We start from the raw sequence: 25,861 nt of genomic DNA, 5'->3' as shown, positions 1-25,861 counted from the left end.
TGTTGTACGGATTAAATTAATTAGCTACTATTGGAAAACTCTCAGTATGGTGCCTGAGGACGGTCTGAGGCCCTACTTTCTTCTGGGGGCTAAGGACAGAGTGCTGAGGGTAGGCAAAGGAACCAAGGTGCAGTGGAACAGATTGATGTGCACAGGCACCTGTATCTGTAAATCATTAATCACCTGCCTTATAAAAGTAAACAAAAGAGAGTCATTTGAGGCAGCTTATAGAGCTACCTATAATGCAACAGAATCAAAACTAGAATAAATGAGAAAGCAAGATGAAGGGAAAGTTAAGGTAGGAAAGTACAATTCAGCTAGAGAAAGTTTAGTAAAGGAAATCCCAGTATATTTGTTAAACATAGCCACTAAGTTTACTCTGAGATTCCTAGTGGGCAATGGAAAAACAAAATATAAGCAGTGACAAGTTTAAACATGTCTTTGTTAAGAACAAACCAGTTTCTGAGAAGAAGCCCATCTTTCCTGATGCTGTAAAGGGGATATCGAGCAAGGAAATGCCATTGGCAAAAATAGTAGTCAAGAGGGCTTCTCTCTTCCAAGCTCTCTCTGGGCAGGCCAAGGGCACTCTGCCAAACCAAAGCTCAGGAGAAGCTGTTCCCTGAGCGATTGTAAACTACAAGTCTCAGTGCAGGACATGAGTGCCCTTCCTGAGGACTGGCCAGGGTCTTCTGAGACCAGAGAAGGCAGACGTTAGCTAGGATGAGTGAGGACAGAGTCAGAGAGGCTCCAAGGGGACACTAAAGCCAGTGGATGAGTGGGCCAGAGATGAGGCTGTAGAGGCAGGCACTTCATCGATACCTGCAGGGAGCCCTAAAGCACCTGAATCCAGATGTGTGTGTTAGGTGTGAGTGGGGGAGGGATAAACTTAGTTTAAGGTGCTCATCATACAACATTGTGGAGGACCAGCGCCCCAGCTGAATTCCAGGCAACTGTATTGCTTCTCTGGAGGGGGAGCTTCTTCAACTAGGGCCACCCTGCCATCAGTGACTTCCCAAGGAGGGTCTAGGAATCTAGACCTGCTAGATTCTGCTTCTAAAGAAGCAGGGCCCCTCAGCTCTACATTAGCATACAATGCAAGGTTTTTGTCAGTAGGAGTAGCCGGGCCCTGTGCCCACTAGGGGAGGATGAGATGGAGTATTACAGCTTAACATCCTCAACCTGACCTCACCTGGGCAAGAGAGAAAGGGAGCCCTGGTGAGGACCCAAGAGCATCATCTCTCTGGGCCAGGGGGCACCACTCAAGGACATATATCTCCTGAACTGCCATTTGCATGGTATTCGTGGGAATGGCACCCCACTGACATCACCCCAAGTGCCAGGCAATCCTATGTGGTGTGGGACTGCCTTTCAATGGAGGGTGTGTTCCTCTGGGCCCTGGGCTGCAGAGAGGCACTGAGCCATCCTGGCTGGATCAGGACACAAGGAGGGGCTCAGAAGTCGGGGTTGACAGGCCCTTTTTCCTCGTGGTCTACCACACCCAGCACCATAAAGAGCTCCCACCTCACTAGTACCATCCTCAGCTCATCCCATTCCTCCCTGTCAGAGATTGATAGCTGATCTTTGCAGATGTTCATCCCTGTGAGAAAGGAGTGGGATTTCAGACACCCAGACAATGCTGTAGACAGCAAAATAAATAATAAAAATACATGGATATGGAAAAGCCAAACATGACTGAAAGGAGCAAATTGTGAAGGAAAAGTCTTCCCCCACCTTCCTCCCTGTACTCCCCACTCCAGTCCACCGCTCCAGAAAAAAACCACTGGTAATGGTTTAATAGAATTACTTCTAAACAAGATGTATCTCCATCTTTATATATAGGTACACTCTATATGTTTAAACAAAAATGACATAATACTATAAAACATAGCTTGCTTTTGTTACAAACTCATATATCAGCACATATATTAGATCACACCATCTGAAACCACCAATATTTGATTGTCTTGAGTGCAGTGAGATGGTCTAGCCCGGGTCCCTATCACCTGCTGGGCTGGGTTGTTTTCCACTGAGTGGTGGCCCTTCTCACCTACATCCGCCCATGCAGCCTTTCTTCCCCTTGAAATGGCAGATTCCACATCAGGGGCTCTTGGCTCTGGGGGAGTTGGCTGGTGACATAGGGTAATTTCCAAGCCTCTCAATCTGTCCCCCAGCCCCAATCTCAGACACCTTTTCTGCACCACTTCCCTGGGCAATGCTTCGTCAGCCCTCCAGGGTACTGTTGCCCTCCAGACTAGCTTCCCATAGACCAGAGTCTCAGTGTGGGTTTTGCTTTGCAGACTCCAGCCTCCTGCTGTGTGCCCCACACACCATGTGGCACACAGCCTCTGCTGGTTCCAAGCAACACTTTGATTCTTTCCCCAGCTCCACCTCCCCACTCACCCTTCAGCATTTTCTTACCCCTTCCTCCATACTCCAGTGATGCCCAGAAGTACATGAGCGTGGTGTGGCTTTGGACATCCTGCAGGTCTGAGAATGGTTATGGGAATCAGCAGCTTACTCTTCTCCCTTCAGGAGATGGTCACCCCCATTCTGGTACCTGAGGTTAGGAAGACCTTGGGCCGGTGCAGGACATCCCATGGGCTCAGCAACACACTGATCTGCCTCAGGGCTGGACAGGGGGCCTGAGCTAAGAAGAAAGCATCTCACTAATCAGAGGTGGGAACTTGTGAATATTCCAGGGCTTTCCCTCAGGGGCAACACTGCACCTGATTCCCTGGGATGTGGGGCAGGGCTGTTTCCATCTTCGCAGGGGCCATCCATCCATCTACCCACCCACCCACTCATCCAGCCATACATTCATTCAGCAAGTATATCGTGAGCCCCTACCAGGAGGAGTAGGGCCCAGTTCTGTTCTTAAGATTCTCACCAGTGTGGGAGAGACACACATAGTGATGCATAAAAACAGGGGGAAGTGCTGAGATAGGAAATTATAGCTGCACCATGTGAGGGTGGCTGTACCTGTATATGGGCACAGACATGCATGCATACATGTTCCTTCTAAACTCACATCAGATCAAGTACACTGACACTGAAGTGAGAGAGAATGTGGGCTATTTCTGGAACTGCCTGAAATCAGTGCACCCCATGGGAGAAGAGGGGAGATACAAACCTGAAAAGCTAGGCAGGCCTGATCCTGAAAAACCTGAATGCCATAAAGATATTTTACACTTCAGAGCACCTGCTGGCTCCGTCAGTTAAGCATCCAACTCTTGATTTCAGCTCAGGTTTTTCGTTCAGGCCCCATCGTGGAGCCTCAAACAGTGTAGAGCCTACTTAAAAGCAAACAAAAAAAGATACGGCACACTCCTAAGCAATGGAGAGGCATGACATGCCAATTATTTGCATCTTATGAAGATCACTTAGTTGGCAGAATGAAGAATAATTTTTTTATTTTTTTATTATTTATTTTTTTAAGAATAATTTTTAAAGATTTTATTTATTTATGCATGAGAGACACAGAGAGAAACAGAGAGAGGCAGAGACACAGGCAGAGGGAGAAGCAGGTTCCACACAGGGAGCCTGACGTGGGACTCGATCCTGAGACTCCAGGATCACTCCCTGGGCCGAAGGCAGCACTAAACCCCTGAGCCACTCGGGCTGCCCTGAAGAATAATTTTTAGAGAAATCAGAAGTAAGTCTACCTGGGAGGCTTTCAGTCCCCCAAATGAAGCATAGTAGGGAACTAAAGAATGGGCAGGAGGGGAGAGTGCTTTTAGTTTTTCCTTTCTTTTAATGTCTTTTATCTGGTTTTGGTATTAGGGTAATACTGACCTCGTAGAATTAGAAAGTATTTTCTCTGCTTCTGTTTCATGGGAGATTTTGTGGAGAATTGGAAACATTACTTCCTTAGATGTTTGGTGGAATTCATTGGTGAAACCATCCAGGGCTGGTGATTTATTTTTCAACAGGTTATTAATTATTGATTTAATTTTTTTAATAGGTGTGGGCCTGTTCAGATTGTCTATACTTCTTGTGTGAGTTTTTGCAGTTTTTGTCTTTCAAGGAATTGGTCTATTTCATCTAAGTTATCAAATTTGTAGGGATCTAGTTGTCCATAATATTTCTTTTTTATCTTTAACGTCCATGGGATCAGGTCAATTATCCTTGGGATGTTCTTCTTTCATTTCTTATATTTTAAATTAGCATCTTCCCTCTTTTTTTCTTGGTTAGGGGTTTATCAGTTTATTGATGTTTTCAAAGAACTAGATTTTGGTTTCATTGATTTTCTCTATTGATTTCCTATTTTCCAAATTGTGATCTCTGCCCTAATTTTTATTGCTTTTCTTTATCTTGTTTTAGGATTATATTGCTCTTCTTTCTCCAGTTTCCTAGGGTGGAAGCTTAGATTATTAATTTTAGATCTTTCTTCTCTTTTATTTTTTTTAAGATTTTATTTTTAAGTAATCTCTATACCCAATGTGGGGTTCAAACTCACAATCCCAGGATCAAGAGTCACATGCTCCACTGACTGAGCCAGACAGGCACCCCTTAGATCTTCCTTCTTTTTTAATATAGTCTTTCAGTGCTACGAATTTCCCTCTAGGGGCACCTGGGTGGCTCACTTGGTTAAGCGTCTGCCTTGGGCTCAGGTCATGATCCCAGAGTCTGGGATGGAGTCCCAAATCCCAGGACTGAGTCCCAGGATCAAGCCTCCCATGGTTGGGCTCCCTGCCCAGCAGGGAGTCTGCTCCCTCTAACCCTCCCCCACTGTGCTCTCTCTCTCTCTCTCACTTTCAAATAAATAAATAAAATCTTTTTTTTAAATTAAAAAAATAAATTTTCCTCTAAGTACATCTTTTACTACATTCCACAAATTTCATTAAATTGTATTTTCATTTGTATTTTGTTGAAAACATCCAAAAAGAGAGAGAGAGAGAGAGGCAGAGACACAGACAGAGGGAGAAGCAGGCTCCATGCAGGGAGCCCGATATGGGACTCGATCCCGAGACTCAATCCCAGGACTCCAGGATCACTCCCTGGACCAAAGGCAGGCGCTAAACCACTGAGCCACCCAGGGATCCCCTTCTTGAGACTTTTTTGATTCATGCATTAATTAGAAGTATGTTTCTTAATCTCCAAATATTTGGGGATTTTTCTGCTATTTTGATTTTTAATATAATTCCATCAGTCTGAGAGCAGACATTGTATGATTTCCCTTCTTTTAAATTTGTTCAGGTTTACTTATGGCTCAGAATGTGGTCTATCTTGGTGAATGTTCCATGTGAACTTGAGAAGAATATATGTCCCACTGTTGTTGGATGAGGTATCCTACCAATGTCAACCACATTCAATCGATTAATAACACTATTGAATTTGACAATGCCCTTACTGATATTCTGCCTGCCAGACTGTCCGTTACTGACAGAGGAGGGTTAGGTTCCAACTATAGTAGTGCATTCATCTTTTTCTCCTTGTAGTTCTACCAATTTTTGTCTCATGTATTTTGATGGTCTGTTGTTAGGTGCATAAATGTTAAGTAATGTCATGTCTTCTTTGAGAATTGGCCCACCTGGGCCAATTTATAGTTTTTTATTATTGTGTAATACCCCTCTTTATTCCTCCTTGCCTTCGAGTCTGCTCTGTCTAAAATGACTTTAGCTACTCCAGCTTTCTTTTGATTAGTGTTATCACGATATCTTTATTCTTTACTTTTAATATGTGTCTTTATTTTCAAAGTGGGTTTCTTATAGACAACATGTAGTTGGGAGCCTTAAGTTCTCAGATCCTAGTGAACATTTAGAGATGGGGATAATAGGATGACTCAAATGTTTTCTTCACAGTTGATAGTTTCATTCACTGAGATAAAGAATGCACAGAAAATAGCAGGTGTGAGAACAGAGGAGATGAGTTGCTCTGGTCATGCTGAGTTTAACATGCCCACCTATCTGTTGAACATTCCAGAAAATAGGGACTTGGTGGATCTGGAGTTCGGATTGAGATGGGGATTGGAGACAATGATTTTGGACTTGGAAGTGCTTTGATCGTGACCGTGGCCCTGGGAGAGGGTAGGGGAAAGCCTGTGACTGGTCCCTGCTTGGGTCACAGGCTGACTCTGGGGTACTATATTTATGTCTTTCAAGGCCCTTATTAGAAATATAGTTTGGAGAAAGGAAGGAGAATTTCCCCAAAAGGGAACAGAGGAAGGCAGTTCACGTGGACAAAAACAATCAGCATCTCTCTCAAACAGGAAGAGGTGAAGGTGAGGGAAATGGCCCTGGGAGGAGATTGAGGGTGCCCCCAGATCAAAGGGAAGGTGGGAAAGTCAAGAGGGTGCAGTCTAGGAAAGAGGGTATGGCTGAAGAAGTCCTGCCATGGATTTGGGCAATTCTGCCCTAGAGGGTCTGTTGGATGTTTGTGTCCTGGGAAGGCTTGAGAGGTGAGAGTAGAGAAAGCATGGGGGTAGAGGGATATCTCCTTCAGGGAACTCAGCTGTGGAGCAAGAGCAAGAGAAGGGCAATAGCTGGAGGGGGTCATGAGGTCCAAGAAAATTCATTTTTTTAAAATTTTTATTTATTTATGATAGTCATCACACAGAGAGAGAGAGAGAGAAGCAGAGACACAGGCAGAGAGAGGAGCAGGCTCCATGCACCGGGAGCCCGATGTGGGATTCGATCCCGGGTCTCCAGGATCGCGCCCTGGGCCAAAGGCAGGCGCCAAACCGCTGCGCCACCCAGGGATCCCGAAAATTCATTTTTTGAGGGATTTTATTTATTTGCTTATTTGAAAGAGAGAGAGCGAGAGCCAGAGAGCACAAGCTAGGGAAATGGCAGAGAGAGAAGCAGGTGCCCTGCTCAACAAAGCCTGATGTGGGACTCAATCCCAGGACCCCAGGATTATGGCCTGAGCTGAAGGCAGGTGCTTTACCAACTGAGCCACCCTGGTGCCCCAAAAATTCATTTCTTTTTCAAAAATTCATTTTTAGACAAAACCTGAATTTCTCTCTATGCAGAGAGGAAAGGCCAGAACAGTGAGAATAGATGAAGATGTAAGAATGAGGGGTAGTTTTTAGTTATCTATTGCTACATGGCAAGTGATTCCAAAATTCTGCAACTTAAAATGACAAGTATTTATCATCTCATGCACTTTCCAAGTGTCAGAAATCCAAGAGCAGCATAGCTGGGCACTTCTTCACCAAGGACTGTAGTGAGGTTTACACTCATTTTCTAGGACTGCCATAACAAAATACCACAGACTAAGCAGCTTAAACAACACATGTTTATGGCAGGGTTGGTTTGTTTCCAAGGCCTCTCTCACTGGCTTACAAATAGCCACTCTCTCGCTGCTTTGTCCTCATATGGTCATCCCTATACTCACGCACACCTCTGGTATGCCTCCCTCTTTCTACAAGGACATCAGTCTTATTGGATTAGGCTCTACCCTAATATCCGTGATTTAATCTCATCCCCCTTTTATTTATTTTTTTTTAAAGATTTATTTATTTATTTATTTATTTATTTATTTATTTATTTACAATAGACAGAGAGAGAGAGAGAGAGGCAGAGACACAGGAGGAGGGAGAAGCAGGCTCCATGCCGGGAGCCCGACGTGGGACTCGATCCCGGGACTCCAGGATCACGCCCTGGGCCAAAGGCAGGCACTAAACCGCTGAGCCACCCAGGGATCCCCTCATCCCCCTTTTAAAAGCCTCCTCTTTAAATACAGTCCCATTCTGAGGGACTGGGGGTTAGGACTTCGGCATATGAATGTTGGGGGGGCGGGGTGGGCAATGCACAATTTAGCCCGTAACAGTCAAGATGTTGGCTGGAGCTGTGGACATCTGTGACCTTGACCAGGGTGGGAAAGCTGCTTCCAAGATTATCGGCTGTTGACTGGAGATCCAGTTCCTCCCCACAGGGGCCCCTCCTTAGGGCTGCTGGTCCCCATGACATGGCAGCAAGGTTCCCCAAGCCAAGCGATCTTAGAGAGAGGAAGGGGGAAACCACAAAGCCTTTATGAACTAGTGTCAGAGCTATACCTTATTTTATTTGTTAAAAGGAATCACCAAGTCCACACTCAAGGAGGGAAGAATGAGTCTCCGTCTTTTGAAAGGAGAAATGTCAAAAAATGTGTAGACATAACCACTGCAGTAATTGGTAAAGCAAGAGCCCCAGTGGAGGAGGCCAGAAAGGCCAGAGCTGGAGGGGTTAATGAGAGGCCATCAGGACATCCCTTCCCCTGGGCAGTCCCTTATGTGCTCATATGTAGAAGGAAAGGCAGGGAGTTGGAAGAACTGGAGGTCCAGGGGCATCTCTCTTTTTCCTGTGGTACAGAGTGAGTAATGGGAGGGAGCTTTAAAATAGGGGTTTTTTTGCAGAAAGAGCTGACCATGGCCCTTGGGAGGGTCTCAGGCATTTCTAAAGTCCTAGAAGAGGTACAGGCCATGAAACTGCCCTGGCCTGTCTTTGAGGTGGTGTGACGCATCCCTAGTGTGCTCGGCTCAGGGGTAGGACTTTGCAAGTTGTGAGCAGGAGTCCTACTTCACAAGAGTGCAATAGACCAGAGGGGGGCACATGTCGTGCAGTTTATTGTACTTTATTTTTGTGTTACATTTATGGGTATTTGTAAAACCACTTTGTTCCCAGAAAGATGAAAGGCACTGTCCCAGCTGGCTGGGATAGGAATAAAGCTAGGATGCAGGCTGACAGACCAAAAACAGAGGGGGTGAGGGGTCATAATGAAGCATAATGAAGTTGCTCATGGGGGAGGGCATGATGCTGGGTTAGGGTGTTTCTGGAGGACATGGCTTCTGAGGTGGAGCAGTTCTGGGACATGGGAAGACCAGGGCCAGTGGCAGGGGAGTGAACATCACTGGAGTCTGGGGGCCAGAGGAGTGGGAGTCCAGGATAGGCAGGGGGTAACTGTGAGGCACATCCTGGTGTCTGGAGAAGGTTGATGTGATATACATGACGGTCAGATGCCACGGGTGAGGGGACAGAGGGTGATAGAGACCATGGGTGGGCTTCAAATTTCCCTGGAGTAGGGAAGTAAGAAGCCAGAGTGGCAGTGGGGAGCCAGGGGCAGGGCAATGCCCCTCTGCATCCTTCCCACCCATCATCTCACTGGTTATGTGAGGCAGGGAGATGGTCCAGCCTCCCTTGAGAGAACTTCTGGGAGCCAGGATTCAGGTAAGAGTTTCTTTGCACTTTTATACAGACCCTTAAACTTTCCCAGAGCAGAGGAAGTAGGACAAAGTGCATTGATTTTGGAGTTGGGCAGAAGAATCCCATTCTTGTCTGACCAGTTTAATGGTTTTGGCAAAATCTCTATTTATTGGCCTCTGTTGTTCTACCCACAAAATAAGGATAGTAGTTATCTCCTCCTACAGCAGGGTCTGCTATGTGGGAAGTCCTCTCCTGAGGGCAGCTGTTAGTTGTAGGGATGTCAAGGTTTCTACTACCTAAATGAGAATAAACAGATCCCCCAAAGTTTGCCTGGCTGGCTCCATCTTAGCTGAGGTGTCCTGGTGATGGGTGGTCACCTGGGCCTATTTCTCCACAGACAAAGGAGTGGAAATGTGGCCTCAAGTGTCAGCAGCCTGATGCTTGTGCATGATAACCCCTCAGGAGCCTCAGGAGTGCTTCCTGGAGAAGTACTGGAGGCACAAACAAACATTTCATGGGTCCTCCCTGGGTGTCTCTGACCTCACAGAGACCCTGCAAAACTCCAACCATTTCCATTTCAGGAAGGAGCACACTAAATCACTTGCAGGACCTGCTCCAGCTGGCATAGCTGGTGGATGGCAGAGCCACACTCTCCCATTGTACATACCACCTCCCCAGCCCCCTATGGGGGACCACTCCCATGGGTCAGCTCAGGGCAGGGAGGCCCAGGGCCCTGAGCATCTGTGGGAAAGTTGGGCTGCAGTGCCCCCAAGGACGCCTTTCCTAGATTCTCAGCCTCTGTCTATGCCCAAATGTCCCAGCCCAGGGGAACAGGGACAGGACCAGGACAGGAGGTTCCATGCTCCTTTGGAGTTAGAGAGAAAAACATAAGCTTGGACTTTAAAAAGGAATATACAATCTGATTACTGTCTTTTTGCATTGTAGGTGCTCAACAAAAGTGGAAGATTTAGATTGGCATTAAATATATAAATGCTGTACACTAAACACAAATTGGAATAAGAAAATTCTTTGTCCACCAGAACAGTGGCAAATGGCTCTTTGTCATGTTCACCCACTGCCTACACCCCTACTTTTCTCTCATCTCCCCACTCACTCTGCTCAACCCAAACATGCTGACCCCAACATCCTTTGCACTTTTCCCTCTGACTTTGCTAGAGTTGCACCATCCTTGGAGAAGGCCTTCCCTTCCTTCCACTGTGAATTCTTAATCATCTTTTAAAGTCACTGTCGAAGCCTCTCCAGGGATATCATTCAGGGTTTCATTGAACAAGCATTTCCTGGGGGCAGGCCTGTGCTAGATGTGGGGAGCACAGTGATGAACAAAATAGAACCAGCACACCTCTCAATGCTCACTAGGGATGTGGGTGAAGGGCCTGTGCCCCAGGTCAGGACAACAGTAGGCAGGGCCCACCAGTCTCCCTCCTTGGCCTGCTGCAGCTAATGAGGCCTGCCAGAGTGCTCCCAAAACCCCTAGGAGGTAGCCAGGTGCTGGGGGCAGGTTGGAAATGAGGCAGATAAGGATTGGATTCCCAGCTGTGCTGCTACCTAACTGGGTCACCTGCCCTCTGTGGGGTCTCATGTAAGAAGTGGAGAAACACCTGTGTACCTGTGTTTTGGGGTGCTATGAGGCTTACATAAAGTACGTCACATGTCTCTAGCTACACTGGCTGCTTACCTCAGCACTCCCCATGGTGCACACACCATGTGTGGTGGGTGATGACTGGTTTTCACAGATATCTGAGCAGATAAAATTTGTGCTTCTGGATGACAGGGACTATGTCTTAAGTATGTTCAAAACCACCCATGCTACCTATATCAAGCCCAGTACTGAGTACAAAATAGATGTTCAATAAAGATGAGGTAAGATGGAAGAAGATCCAGAAAGCATCTTCTCACCCTGGGATGGAACTGTGACTTATTTATCCATCTATTCAAGAGTCATATTTCTTGTGGGGCTCCTGGTTAAGTGTCTGCCTTTGGCTGGGGTCATGATCCCAGGAACCTGGGATCAAGCCCCATGTTTGGCTCCCTACTCAGCAGGGAGCTTGCTACTCTCTCTTCCTCTGTCCCTCCTGCCTGCTCGTGCTTGCTCACTCTCTCTCTCTCTCTCTCTCTCTCTCAAATAAACTTATAAGATCTTAAAAAAAAAAAAAAAGAGTAATTTTTTGAGCCAGGCCCCATGCCAGGTACTCAGGGCCATGTTGATATACACACATGGCCCCTTCTTCCCGGGGCTCCACGCAGCGCCAGAATGTCAGAATGAGCACTAACATTCTGCTTTCTCTCTTCTCATAGGCTGGGAGGACCTGCTGCCTCAGGATGTCAGCCTTCAGGCTGGTAAGAATTGCATCTGTTGCATTAGGGTTTATCTGGGAAGTTACCAAAGGCTAGCTAGGTCAAATCACTCAGGGAGAGGCAACAAGGGCCCACAAGGAAAACATCAGAGACAAGGGAATATGGGGAATAAGACAGATTATATTATATAAAGAAAACAAGTTTGGCCCGTCTCTGGGCCTGGGCAGGCGGCCACACTTGGGTGGTAATCCTTCACTTATATATAGGACTTAAATGCCTTGACAAAGGGATTTCTCTTCCGTTGTCTCATTGTAACAGTTGCAGGGAGCTTACTTAGAGTGGATGGAGATAAAATACTGGGCCTGATCTCCACCTTGGGCTCTGCACTGTCTTCTCTCGGCTCAACAAACATATAAGTGCCTGCAGTGTCTCAGTGGCCAAGAGATGTCCCCATGTGGGAAGGAAGCAAATGAGACATTGCCCTGTGCTGGGGTTGGGGGAGGGGAGGGGGCACGGGCCTCTGGGCAGCTGGGGTAGTGCATGCAGGATGAGAGAACCTTGGGGGCTGGAGGAGCCCAGATGAGAGTCCTCATCCCAACCCACTCCAGAATTCTGACCCAAACCCAGGAAAGCCAGATAGTGGAAATTCGTTTCTGATAAGAAAATGCCCCAGCTATTCTTAGATGCATGCAAAGCCACAAAGTGGCCATTGTCTCCTTCTGGCTGCTAGATCCACACTGCTGAAAGGGGACAGCATCCCCCAGCAGCCAAGGGCTCCTGAACCAAGCCCTCCAACTATCTGAGTCACAGAAGGCTGGCTAGGGTTTTTTTTTTTTTTTCCAGAATAGAGTTGGGCTGTTTTAGGCTAGAGAGAGAACACATGTGGTCTCAAAATTCAGATTGCAAGGGCTTCTGGTAACTAAATCACACACAAACATTGGAACTTGATACCATTTTGGAGCATGAGGAGCACGCATTGCAAAGCAAAGCAGGCTTATTTCACAAAGGAATATACCCATGGGATGCATTAGTCCCAAGTGTCCCACTGGGAAGTAGGAATAATGACACCATTGTTTTGAGGGTTAAACTTGGTCATTCCAAGCCACATAAATTCCCAAACTTTGATAAACAACTTTAGGATCATTAGATATTCTGAAGGTGTACAGTGGGTGAGAGTGCTCTAGGCATGAGAAATAGCACACACAAAAGCTCAGAGGGATCCAGGTTATGGTGCATCTGAGAAAGTACTAGGAGCAGGTGGTAAGTACCAGGGCTGAATCTGCTCTGTCCACAGTGGTGTCATGAGCCCCAGGCAGTACTGAGTGCTATAAATGTGTCTGCTACAAACTGCAATGTGCTCTAAGTAAAAAACCCATGCCAGATCCAAGGACACAATATGAACAAAGAATGTAAAACATCTCACTAACAATTTTTATGTTGCTCACCCATCATTTAAATGATAATATTTTGAATATATTGGGTTAAATAACAACATTCATAAAATTAATTTCACCTATTTTTCTTTGTTTTAAATGTGATCACTAGAACATTTTCAATTTCATGTGTGGTTTGAATTCTATTTCTTTTTTTTAATTTTTATTTATTTATGATAGTCACACACAGAGAGAGAGAGAGAGAGAGGCAGAGACACAGACAGAGGGAGAAGCAGGCTCCATGCACTGGGAGCCCGACGTGGGATTCGATCCCGGGTCTCCAGGATCGCGCCCCGGGCCAAAGGCAGGCGCTAAACAGCTGCACCACCCAGGGTTCCCTAGAATTCTATTTCTATTGGAAGCCCTGGCCTGGACCACACACTAAGGATTTATATATTATGCATTGTATACAGCATCCCTTTCTGGCAGCTGAGGGGATATGGTATGAGTAGATTGGGCTGGATCACTTGCCCCACCCCTGAGGTAGAAGGGGTGGTACTCCTCAAGAACCCCATGAATTGAGGAGAGGGAAGTCCTCAAACAAAAAAATGAAGACTTTTAAAGAAGATAATTAGATCTTGCATTGCCAGTATATCGTTTCAACCATTAGATTTTCCCGGATTTTGGCTTTGGGGATCCCATCATGTGCATGCACACACCAGGTAGCTGACTTAAGGATGAACAGGCAAATAGACCTTTCTCTTTGCCATGATTACCAGCTTCTCTACCTCCCACCCCATGGACAAAAGAGAAAACCCAGAGCCTGGTGCTGCCATACATTCTGAGCTACCCCAAGGCCCTGGGCTGAGCATGGTTCTTCAGACACGTTAATAAAACCCCATCTTTCTTCCAAATGAGGACTATGAATGTTAACATACTTGTGGGCAGAGGGGCTGGAAACCCTTCAATGCACAAGACTTGTTGGATATATTTTGAAATTCAAAGCACCTGTTAGATTGGCCCAGTCTTGATGCATGAAGTCATAAACATTTGTTTGCTTGATGGTAAGTAAATTGATCATACCTTATCTTCATCCATACTTCGTCAGATAGGGAGGTGGTACAATGACCAGGCACTGGGAGGCATTCCTGGGAAAAACAGGATCTTTAACACCAGCAGTAACTATGCCATCTGTCCCTACAGAAGGGACAGGATTCTGTGGGTCTACTGATGGACCTGCACTGGAACTTAAACCAGAGACCTGCTGCTGGAGATCCCTCAATGACCCATATGACTTTCCATTTATTTAAGTACATGCAGACACAGACCATTTCTAGACTTGCCTCTTCTACAATGGAAAAGAAAGACAGTGGGTGAGCACACAGTATCAGGGCACCGTACCTGTTTCAGCGAGTAGGCCAACAGAGTCCACCCTTTTTGGGAGACATTAGTGTGAAGGGCCAGGTCTCTGGGAATCGGATTGTTTATGGCTTTGGGTCTTTGGGCTTCCTCCCAGTAATTTCAATATCAGGCTGGGGCACTCCCACCTTCTCTCCAGCAAGAGCTCTTCCTGCAGCCAGTTGTCAGATATTTCCCATTATGAAGAGCGGTGAGGACTCTTGAGGACTCCAAGATCTCCCTGCTTTCTGCAAATCCTCCTCTGTTTTCTAAATCTCAGTAGAGACTCTTACATTCTTTGCAGCTGACAGCTGGTGCTTTTCTCTTCTTTTATTCTTTTTCCTGATTTGGCTGCTCTTGCACAGTCTTTTCCTGCTCATGGAGGTCACAAGGAAGCTCCAGTTTCTGCTACCTTGTTTCTCATTTATTTCCTAGGAGAGCTTTGGCCAAATAGAGAGGACAAAAGTCATGTTCTTTGATTTCTTCTTCTAGCCCATTTTGGGCTCATACCTCCTCAGTCTAGATCAGAAATGGTGCCTCTCCTTTTCATCTCTGGTTAATGTCAAATTTGCTATGAGATGCCCATCATCTACCTTTGACTTTTAATCTTCCTGCTTTGGTGAGCTCCCAGCTGTTTCAGCTGCACGCTGCAATTCCATCCTCATTGTAAGAAAGCTTCTACTGGGCCTTTGAGATTTCTGATGTGATTTGATTAGTTCACTGAGCCCAATACGTTGCACATGCTGGTTTTCTGTATCCTACAGCACTGTTCCTTGCTGTTCTTTTTAATTTAGCTTTCATTTTTATAAAGTTGTATAGGAATTAGTTTCCCACTTTCTCTTCCACTGAGGTGACTGCCAATCAAACTTTCTAGATGGTTCTTTGATATTTCCCTCCCTGTTAGGAAAAAACATGTTCACAGTGCTTATTTGAGTTTTTGGTTTCAGGAATCATCTATTACTGACTTCCCGCCATGTAAGAAAGGCCTTAGGTCCTCAAGCCTACCCCCACCCTGGGCACTCACATGTCTATTTTCTCCCCAAATTGTTAAACCTAGCTTTGGGGCACCCCTGGTGGCTCAAAGATTTAGTGCCGCCTTCAGTCCAGGGCGTGATTCCAGAGACTTGGGATCGAGTCCTGCATCGGGCTCCCTGCATGGAGCCTGCTTTTCCTTCTGCCCATGTCTCTGCCTCTCTCTTCTGTGTGTCTCTATGAATAAATAAAATATTTTTTAAAAAAACAAAAAACCTAGCTTTGATCAGATCTGCATGCAAAGTTTACTTATTTTATCTAAGTTTATTAGATAAACTTCTGTCTTTTGGCTTCCAGCATTGCTGTTGAGGAATCTGATACCATTCTAATTTTTGAGCCTTTGTATAAAACTTATTTTTTTCTCTCTGAAAGCTTTCATGATATTCTCTTTGTCCCAAGTATTTTGAAGTTTCATGATATGTGTGTTGTTGTGGATCTATTTTCATTCCTTGTATTATTGACAGAAGCTTGTGCCCCAATTTTTTTTCCAGAGGTCTTATGGGGATAATTAATATTCCTTCTTCAAAAATGTTTGTTACCTTTACACTGGAATGACAATTTGGCTGGGTAAAAAATTATTTGATTTCTTTTTTTTTCATTGTGGTAAAAAAAAGCATAACATTAATTTATCATCTTAACAATTTGTAAGCATACAGTTCAGTATTAAGTATATTCACATTTTTGTGCAACAGATCTGAGGATTTTTATCTTGCAAACTTGGAATTCAGTGCTCATTAAACAGTTTTCCCTCCCTCCTCCTCCAGCCTTTGACAACCACCTTTCTACTTTCTGTTTCTATGTTTTTGACTACTTTAGTAGTACTTCTATGAGTGGAATAATGCAGCTTCCTCTTTTTGCAACAGGCTTATCTCACTTAGCATAATGTCCTTGAGGTTCATCCATTTTGACATACGTCATGCACCATATGGCAGGATTTCCTTCTTTTTTTTTTTTATTTCCTTCTTTTTTAAGGCTGCATCATATTCCATTGTATGTATATACCATATTTTCTTTATTTGATCATCTGTCAATGGGCACTTGCTAAGCAGGGAGTCTGCTTCTCCCTTTCCCTCTGCCCCTCCCCCTTGCTCATGCTCGCTCTCTCTCTCTCTCAAAATAAATAAAATCTTTTTTAAAAAAGTAAATGTATATAAATAAATAAATATACACAGGGTTTTATTTATTGTAATCTCCTTTGGACACTTATGTGTATTTTTGTCCATCTTCCATATCTATCTTTTTCTTCCTGATCCTCATTCTAAAAATTTATGTTCATTCTGCTTACTCTCTCCTGTCAGTGACTTTTACTGTACTTTTAGCAGTGCTTGTTCTCCTACTATTTCCAATTCTGATTTCATTTCTGGTCCATGTTTATTCTTTTCTTCCATTTCTTTTGCGAGCTTTGCCAATTCACATTGCATCCTTTTCAGTTGTCTCAGCCTCTAATTTCTGAACTCTTGCTCCTGCTCTACTCTTCAGTAAGATTTTGGAAACCGTGGTGAAATACTTGGTCACAACTTTCCACTGTTGTATGGCAGTTTTGCTGGTTGGTTGGTTCATTGGTTGGTTTTCTCCTGGTGAGTATTATTTACCTTCTCCTTTCCTCCTTTTGGATTTCAGTATCTTTATATATAGACCTGTTCCTTCTGGATGACTCCTCTTTGAATGGGGTGAGCTATCTTGGATCAGAAGGAAGTTCATGTGGGTCAATGCCATGTTGCAGGCTAGCAGAAACCTACTGAGAATTTAGTCTTTGCTTCTCCCTACCCAAAGGGTTTGGGTGCTATTGGGCTATTCACAGGGCAAGGACTTTTTCCACCTCACACTGGGACTGTTACACTGCAAATATGGCTTGTCTGTTTCTAGAACCAAGCTAGGCCAGAGAATCTTTCACTGCTACCTCCCATCTCCCACTACCATTCTGGCAAGAGCAAGAGAGGCCAGGGCAGAAAAAGAAAGAGGAGGAAAGATAAGGAGAATCAGGAGGAAGGGGCAGGGGAGAGAGTATACCTCAGCCATCTTGGGAGGTCCTGGTTAGAAGGGACAGTCCCCAGGAGAGGGTAAGTCTTGAGCAGGAAGGGGAATGAAGAACAAGTATCTGATCACTGTCTTCTCTCTGCTCTCCAGGGTGATCATGTGTGGCTAAACCCCCTCTCTGCCAACAAGACCAGTGTGGCCATTGGATCCATTGTCAAGGAAACAAAGCCTGGCAAGATCTTGGTTGTAGATGATGAAGGCAAGGTCAGTGTGGCCCGGGGCCTATCCCTACCCCCATCCACAAACTGCCCTAATCCTGCCTCAGATTTCCCTTGACCTCAGTCAGAGACTAGTCCAGCCACCATGTCAGCTGATCTGCTGAGAACTTGGAGAAGAGGAGCAGCAGGTTGGACCACGTGGAGGCCGCCCCTTAGGGGAGTCTTTTTCCTTCATTCTAGGAACACTGGATCCAAGCAAAAGACCTTGACACCCTCAGCCCCATGCACCCCAACTCAGTGCAAGGCGTGGATGACATGATCCGCCTGGGGGAACTGAACGAGGCAGGCATGGTGCACAACCTCCTGATCCGCTACCGGCAGCACAAGATCTATGTGAGTCCTCCATTTCTACCCCTTCATCCAGGGTGCCTGATCCACATGCACTGATCTGGCTGGGGAGAAAAACAAGCACTGTGGGTTTGGAGCTAAGCACACTTGGTTCAGTCCCCACTCCTCATGCTCTCACGGTGTAAGGTGGGCAAAGAATTTAGGGCTTCTCCACCCCTGAGCTCCAATCCAAAATGGATAGGGTGATAATAACCTTTGAGGTCTCAGAAAGCTAACATGTAGCATGCCAGCACAGTGCCTGGCACACAGAAGGTGCTCAGTTAGTGTTACTTCTTCCTTTCGTCTGTGGCTGAGTGGAAGGTCTGCTCTGATAGCCAAATGAACCAGAGACCATGGGGGTAGGCATAGTCTGCCCGGCCCCTTCGTAGGCATATGGCAGAGACAGAGTCACCAGCCAGAACACCCCTGCCCTCCCTCTGTGAAATGAGTCCTGTGATAGCCAGGAGGGCCATAGGGGAAGGTGTGAGTCCTTTTCCCAAATCCTAACAGTGGATGGGAGGCTGACTCCAGCCCTAAGTCTCCCATCCCTGTTCCAATGCAGATTTTCCCAGGAGAAGCAGCATTCAAAACTGGCACCAGCCCACCCTAACTGGGTGTGGCCTAGGAAGTCACAGGGCCTGGCCCTCTCCTAGGGAGAGGTGGCTGGTGTGACTCTGAGCAGCCCTTTTAGAATGCTCAAAGCAGTAGGAGAGTGGGCAATGGACCCCAAATAGAGGGGAAGCCTGGTCAGGAGAGTGAGGAAGCCCTGCGGGAGAGAGGGGACAGGACGTGCTGAGTCCACTCTGGCTGAATGTGAGTCAGAACCCTTGGAACTGATAACACCAATAAGCTAAAAGGAATTACAGTTTATCCTTTCCAAAGAGCTTATGCTTGCATTCTTTTATCTGGTTGTCACAGTCCTCGGAGTCAGAGATTAAACTCTCCATTCCTAAGATGAAAACTAGAATGTGGATAATCATGTGACTTGAAAAGGTGGCCATCCCTGTCCTATTCCCAGAGGGGCAGCCAGGCATCTTGGGGGTTCCAGATAAGCAGGTGGGGATCCTAGGAGGATCCTAGGAGGATCAGTGGAGGCTACAATTGTTGACCAGCCTCATGGAGGCCCCTGTGGGAGGCAGTGAAGACTCATGTCATAAATTCAGCCCCTTTTTATTGAGCCTTCTAAACACCAGAGAGGATGCTAAACATTTAATGTAGAGCACCTCATTTAATCTCCCTGTGAAAGCACTCACCCACAGCTTTCCTTCATAGTGAACACCCCCATCTTTCCAGAGGAGGATCTGAGCATTTGAGTGTCTTGTCTCCCTGGCCCAGAATCAGACCCACTTCCCACCAGACTCAGCCAGGCCTGGTAGCCCTCAGTGGGCTGCACCCAAGGCCACGGTCAGGACCAGGCAGTGTTGGCCTTCAGAGCAGAAGGCACTAACCATCTGCTCCCTTCCCCAGACATACACAGGCTCCATTCTGATGGCCGTGAACCCCTTCCAAGTGTTGCCCCTCTACACCCTGGAGCAGGTACAGCTGTACTACAACCGTCACATGGGCGAACTACCACCCCATGTCTTTGCCATCGCCAACAACTGCTACTTCAACATGAAGAGGAACAAGAGGGACCAGTGCTGCATTATCAGGTGGGGCTCAGGCTCCCCATGTTCCTGATGGGGATCAGGTGGGCCAGGCACACTGCCTCTGACTATCTGGTAAAGCAGGGAGCACCTCCTCTCCCTAAACCTCTCCCAACCAGCACACCTATGAGGCCTGTTTGATTTAGGGGTTCCCATTCACCTACAACCACTTTCCGCAACAGCACACCAGCTCACCTGCACCTGACCCCTACTGCCCCCCCACCCTGACAAGTCCCTCCAAGACTTCCTTCCTGCAGAACCTGCTCTTCCACTGTATCAGCAGAGCCTGGACTGCCTCACCCTTCAGTAAATATTTCCCAAGACAAAGAAGGAAAAATGGGGAGAGCACATTTAGACATGAGACTCACAATAGATGCTTGGGGGCTCAGGGGTCAAACAGGTGAGGTCAAACTAAAAATAAAACATCTCTGGGCAAGCCTCAGGTGAGGACAGAGGTAGCAGAAGCTCTAAGAGCCAGCTCTCAGGTTGCTAGGACCCAGAAGGGACATGTCCTCCAGTCCAGGTCCTGACCCTGCTTCAAAGGTCCTCTGCCTGGTCTGGCCTCCCAGCTTCCTGCACAGGCCCTCCTGGTATAGAGGGAAGTGGGGGAGAGAGGGAAAAGAAGGAGGAGGGGGAATTTGCTTCCAGGGCACATTGCTTAGAGTTATAGTAGAGTCCTTTGTTCATTCATTCATTTGTTCATTCATTCAAGGTTCCATCGTGCTCCAGCGGTATGCCCCGCATTGTACTACTATGGGGAGACAGCAGCAGATGAAAGGGATTAAAATCCCTACATTATAGAGTCTACATTCTAGAAGGGGAGACACACAGGCAATAAATAAGCCAATTTCTTAGGCAGGTAATGAAAGCTTTGAAGAAAGACACTGCAGGGAAAGAGGAAAGACAGTGATGGGGCTGCTGCTCTAGGTGGAGGACAGATGAGGCATGGCCTCTCTGAACAGGGTGTTGGCACAGAGACTAGAATGAAGTCCTATTGCATAGATGATCACATTTACTGTTCTCAGCAACCCTCTGAAGTAGATATTCTTATTCCTGTTTTACTGTTGGTGGCAGGGAGCAGGGGGTAGGGGGGCTTACCACTAGAGAGGCTGAGATCCTTTCCCAGAGACACACAGTTGTTAAAAAGGGAATTTAAACCCAGGACACTGGAAAAGAAGACAGAGAGGTGTCCTGGGGTGACTTCCACTTCTTGGGAAGTGCATGGAATTATGTGCCAAGGAGGGTTGGTGCTCCATCTCCCATCTGGGCTCTGCCTGTGTGCTCCCAATCTGCCCCCCAGTACTGGGAGGACCAGCCTCACCCCAAGAGGCCTCTCGAGCAGAGCTGAGCCCCAGGCTGGCCTGGAAGCTGGTGGAGGTTTGTTGATTGGACTGATTTGGCTGGCATTGTAATTGTGAACACTTTTAATCAAAACTTTTTTTTTAATTAATACTTTCAGATGAAATAATATTTTTCTAAGATTTGCTTCAAAATAGTACGGGATGGGAAATAAAATTGGCCAGGAGTTGAAGCTGGGAATGGGACTGTGGGAGTTTATAATGCAAACTGTAAGGTGTGAGAATCTCCCAGGGATCTTGTGAAAATGCAGGTTTTGACTGAAAAGAGCTGGGTGGGCCAGGAGTCTGCATTTCTAACCAGGTGACAGGAATTGCTTTTATTAGCAAGACACTATTCAGCCTCCATGTGTAATGTTTGACATTTTCCATAATGAAAAATAATTTACACAAAAGTGACATGCAAGCCTTAATAATAACAGTAATAGTAATCACTACAAACCCGAGTGTGTCCTATATGCCAGACATGAGTATATTTTTAACCTAAACTCCCTAAGAAACTTCAAAAGAACTAGTTTTCATATCTCACCATTATGAAATTAATATATCTTGACTATGAAAATTTTACAAAATTTCAGAAAAAATATTCTCCAAAAAAAATTCCTTTACTTTTGGGGAGTAAAGGCTTTTGCTACCCACTTAGTTAATTATACTGAGTAGGGATTCCTGGGTGGCTCAGCGGTTTGGCGCCTGCCTTTGGCTCAGGGCGCCATCCTGGAGTCCCGGGATCGAGTCCCATATCGGGCTCTCGGCATGGAGCCTGCTCCTCCCTCCTCCTGTGTCTCTGCCTCTCTCTCCCTCTGTATGTATCATAAATAATAAATAAGTAAATAAATCTTTAAAAAAATTATACTGAGTAGTAAGGACATTTGTCATTTTACTGTACCTAATAAGCATTGTCCACATTATTGAAAACTCTGTATAGACTTGATTCTAATGGCTGCATAATATTCTCTGACCAAAGGGACCATAACCAATCTCCCCGCTTTATGTTACTTCTAATTTTCTGCAATTGTTAGTTGTTGTTGTTGTTGTTTTAATAATCTCTATACCCAATGTGGGCTTAAACCTACAGCCCTGAGTTACATGCTCCACCGACTGAGACACCCAGGTGCCCCTGACTTTCTGCAATTGTAGTGATAGATTTAAAATGTTTTAATGACCAGAAAGCTTTGTGGAGAAAGCTTTTTCTGATTCTGGGATTATTTTCTTAGGCTAAAGTTAGGATAATTCTGAAGGTTTTTGCTACCTGTGCCACATTGTCTTTCTAAAGGACCAATACAGTTTCCCCTCTGCGGACAATATAAACTCAGTGCTCACAGAAAGAATGTTGAATGTCCAGTCCTGTTCACTCATCTGTAGTTACTGAGCACTGGGCCCATGTCACTAAAATGAACCAGACACACAACGCCTCAGGGGCTTGCATCAAGGCAGGGCAGAAAAGATGAATCACACCAATAACTAACACAAAGTAGACAGCTGAGACCCACAGTGAAAATGTGGTGGAATGTGTGCCCAGGGAAGGGGAGTTTCTGTTCAGACCAGAAAGCAGGCCTGTGGTGGGTTTGCAGAACAGTTGAGGGTATTGAAGAAATGGCCGTTTTATTGACTGATGTCCTGCATGCTCTCTTTGCAGTGGTGAGTCTGGGGCAGGGAAGACAGAGACCACGAAGCTCATCCTGCAGTTCCTGGCCACCGTCAGTGGCCAACATTCCTGGATTGAGCAGCAGGTCTTGGAGGCCAACCCCATCCTGGAAGGTCAGTGTTCACCCTCCACTGGCCAGCCCTCCTCCACAGGCCCTGCAAGCTGGAACCTTCCTGCCAGGAGGTGCCCATGGGGAAGGACAGGATTGTAGCCTGTCAGGACAGGAAAACGAGCATGGAGTGGATGGTAGTGTGGGGGTTCTTGGGAGACACAAAGGGGAAAAAAGTAATGACCTTACAGGCTTTCATTAAGTGTGTTTTCCACAGGATCATCAAAACAAGTATTCCTTTTAAATAAGGGCCCTGAGATGAAATTGGTTTGGGAAATGTTGAATGTGTCAGTTTGGGTCACCAGGGAAGCAGTGGCTAAGCTGGTGTTAAGACTGCAAGAGAGTGGGGGTGTCTGGGTGGCTCAGTGCATTAAGCATTTGCCTCTGGCTCAGGTCATGATCCCAGGGTCTTGGGATTGAGTCCGGATCTAGCCCTGGGTCTGGCTGCCTGCTCAGCAGGGAGCCTGCTTCTCCCCCTCCCTCTGCTTCTCTCCCTGCTTGTTCTCTCTCTCTCTCTCTCTCTCTCTCTCTCTCTCTCTCAATTTCTTTCAAATAAATCAATAAAATCTTTAAAAAATATAGAAAGAGAGAGAGAGTTCTACTGAGGGGTGATCCCTGAGCAAGATGAAGGGGGAGGTAGCAGGAAAAGACAGGAAAAGCATCAGGGATGCTTGACAGGGATACCTGTAGGACACTCAGGAAAGGGAAGAATGGAATAGGGCAGGATGAGATTCAAGCTACGTGCAAATTTGCCAGGTCTTGGCCATTCCAAGGGGGAGTTCAGAGCAAAGTGCCCATTCGAGGAAGCCTGCATTGGGCACAATGCCAGGCCTTAGAGCCCCCTTGCTCAGTCTCTGCTAGGGGCAGCCCAGAAATGTGTGACTTGGACCCCAGTGACCAGCCACAGTCAGCACGTTTTCTCTGTTTCTTTATAACAGAGTAAAAGTTCACCTTTGTCTATGTCCAGTGTGCGTTTTGACAAACTCATGTAGTCATAGAATGCCCATCATAGTCATGATATGGAATGTTCCTGTCACCCCAAAACTTCCCTCATGCCTCTTTATAGTCAACTCTCTTCCCAGCCTCAACGTGTGGCAACCACTGATTTGTCTTTTTCTCCCCCATACAGCTGACCCTTGAACTACACAGTTCAGCTACAGTTCAAAACTACAGTTGACCCTTGAACAATGAGTGTGAATTGTGCAGGTCCACTTACATGCAGATTTTTTCCAATAAATACAGTACAGTACTAAAAATATATTTTCTCTTCCTTGTGATTTTATCAATAATATTTTCTTTTCTCCAGCTTACTTTATTGTGAGAATACAGTACATAATACATATAACATGAAAATGTGTTAATTCACTATGTTATCAATAAGGCTTCCATTCAATAGCAGGCCATCAGTAGTAAAGTTTTGGGGAGTCAAAAGTTATATGCGAATTTTCAACTGCACGAGGAGTTAGCACTCCTAACTCTCACATTGTTCAAGGGTCACCTATAGTTTTATCTTTTCCAGAAGGTTATATGAATGAAATCATATGGTTTGTCGTCTTTTGAGTCTGGCTACTTTTGTTAGCTTAATGGATCTGGGATTTTTCATGTTGTCTGTATCAATAATTTGTTTCTTTTATGAATATAGCAGTGTCACAGTTTGTCAATTTGCCAGCTGAAGAACGCCAGGGCTGTTTATAGTTTTTAGTGATTATGAACAAAGCTTTACAGACAGTTGCACACAGATTTTGGTATGAACATGTGTTTTTCTCCTGAATAGGCAAGTAGGAGTGAAATTGTTGGGTCACATGGTGAGCCATTTACCTTTGTCAGCAACTGCCAAAATGTTTCGCAAATGGCTGTACCATTTTGCATTTCCATCAGCAAAATACAAGAGTCCTAGTTGTTTTACATCCTCGTCAGCATTTGGTACTGGCTGGGTGGCTGTTTGCTACTCCAATAGGCATGGAGTGGTGTCTCATAGTTTTAATTCAAATTTCCTTACTGGATGATGAGGTGGAGCACCTTTTCATGGGCTTATTTCCTATCTGCACATCTTCTCTGTATCTATTCAAAACTTTTGCCAATTTTTAAATTGAGTTTTTTCCTCATTAATGAATTATGAGTTCTTTATATATTCTGGAGACAAGCCCCTTAGAAGATACATGTTTTGCAAATATTTTGCCCCCATCTTTATTTTGGCCCTTCTTTTTCTAACAGTGTCTTCCACAGGCCAGAAGTTTTTGATTTTCATAAAATTCAGTTTATCTTTGTTTCTCTTATGATCATGCTTTTGCTGTTGTATTTAATAATCTTTGGGGCATCTGGGTGGCTCAGTCGGTTAAGCATCTGACTCTTGATTTTGGTTCAGGTCATGATCTCAGGGTCGTGAGATTGAGCCCCATGTCCAACTCCACGCTAAATTTTCTCTCTCTCTCTCTCTCTCTCTCCTTCTGCCCCACCCTCCTCCCTAAGGAAAAAAAAGAAAAGAAAGAAATCTTTGCCTAAGGGAGATTTTCTTTTATGTTTTCTTCTAGATGTGATACAGTTTTAGCTTTTACATTTAGGCCCATGATCTATTTTGTGTTAATTTTTTCTATGGTGCAAGGTATGAATCGAGTTTCTGCTCTTTTCTTACTTTTTTTTTCTTTTTCTTCTTTTCTTTCATAAGGATACCCAATAATTTCAGCTCCATTTGTCAAAAAGACCATTCTTTCTGCATTGAGTGGCCTTTGTACCTTTGTCTATAATCAGTTGATCATACACGTGTGGGTCTGTTTCTGAGTTCTCTATTCTGCTCTATTGATCTCTCTGACTACCCTTCTGCCAGTGCCACACTGTCTTGATGTCTGTAGCTTAGTTCCATATCTTGTCAGTTTTGCAATCAGGTAGCACACGACCTCCAATTTTGTTCTTCTTTTTCAAACTTGGCCATTGTAGGTGCTTTACCTTTCCATACACACTTTAGAATCAGCTTATCAATTTCTACCAAAAAGAGCCTACATCAGGTTCTTTCTTACTTTCTTTCTTTCTTTCTTTCTTTCTTTCATTTTATTTATTCATGAGAGATACACAGAGAGAGAGGCAGAGACATAGGCAGAGGGAGAAGCAGGCACCCTGCGGAAAGCCTGATGCGGGACTCAATCCCGGGACCCCAGGACCATGACCTGAGCCAAAGGCAGGCAGTCAACTACCAAGGCACCCAGGAGCCCCAGGTTCTTTCTTGAAGAGAGATCTGCCACTGGGCCAAACAACATGTAGTCAGTTTCCTGAGCATAGCTAGCCCGTT

The 25,861-nt window shown here is 45.5% G+C and overlaps 1 protein-coding gene and 1 long non-coding RNA gene across 13 annotated transcripts in view; one reads left to right on the top strand and one right to left on the bottom strand.

The window, feature by feature from the left end:
* Positions 1–25,861, top strand: part of MYO7B (myosin VIIB) — an 86,293-nt gene that overhangs the window by 2,431 nt on the left and 58,001 nt on the right. For 2 of the 6 annotated variants that reach the window (XM_077861247.1, XM_077861245.1), the window contains exons 1-6: positions 8,774–9,146; positions 11,439–11,480; positions 17,369–17,482; positions 17,677–17,829; positions 19,291–19,475; positions 22,461–22,582. In XM_077861247.1, coding sequence (XP_077717373.1) covers positions 9,102–9,146; positions 11,439–11,480; positions 17,369–17,482; positions 17,677–17,829; positions 19,291–19,475; positions 22,461–22,582 — 661 coding nt within the window. In that variant the 5' untranslated portion in view covers positions 8,774–9,101. Of the gene's footprint in view, positions 1–8,768; positions 9,147–11,438; positions 11,481–17,368; positions 17,483–17,676; positions 17,830–19,290; positions 19,476–22,460; positions 22,583–25,861 lie in introns of those variants that run through there. The other 4 variants (XM_077861250.1, XM_077861243.1, XM_077861248.1 and 1 more) reach the window with 4 other exon arrangements.
* The window catches only part of LOC144291634 (uncharacterized), a 40,229-nt gene that overhangs the window by 11,539 nt on the left and 2,829 nt on the right, over positions 1–25,861 (bottom strand). For 2 of the 7 annotated variants that reach the window (XR_013358990.1, XR_013358992.1), the window contains exon 2: positions 14,213–15,106. The exons of 3 other annotated variants lie outside the window; for them this stretch is intronic. This is a non-coding gene — a long non-coding RNA (uncharacterized LOC144291634). Of the gene's footprint in view, positions 1–2,418; positions 2,780–13,894; positions 13,960–14,212; positions 15,107–25,861 lie in introns of those variants that run through there. 2 more of the 7 variants (XR_013358991.1, XR_013358998.1) reach the window with 2 other exon arrangements.

Source organism: Canis aureus, chromosome 20 (assembly GCF_053574225.1).
Source record: "Canis aureus isolate CA01 chromosome 20, VMU_Caureus_v.1.0, whole genome shotgun sequence".
Classification (NCBI taxonomy): Eukaryota; Metazoa; Chordata; class Mammalia; order Carnivora; family Canidae; genus Canis; species Canis aureus.
Note: the sequence above shows the minus strand (reverse complement) of the source record. Positions and strands in the feature narration are given on the sequence as shown.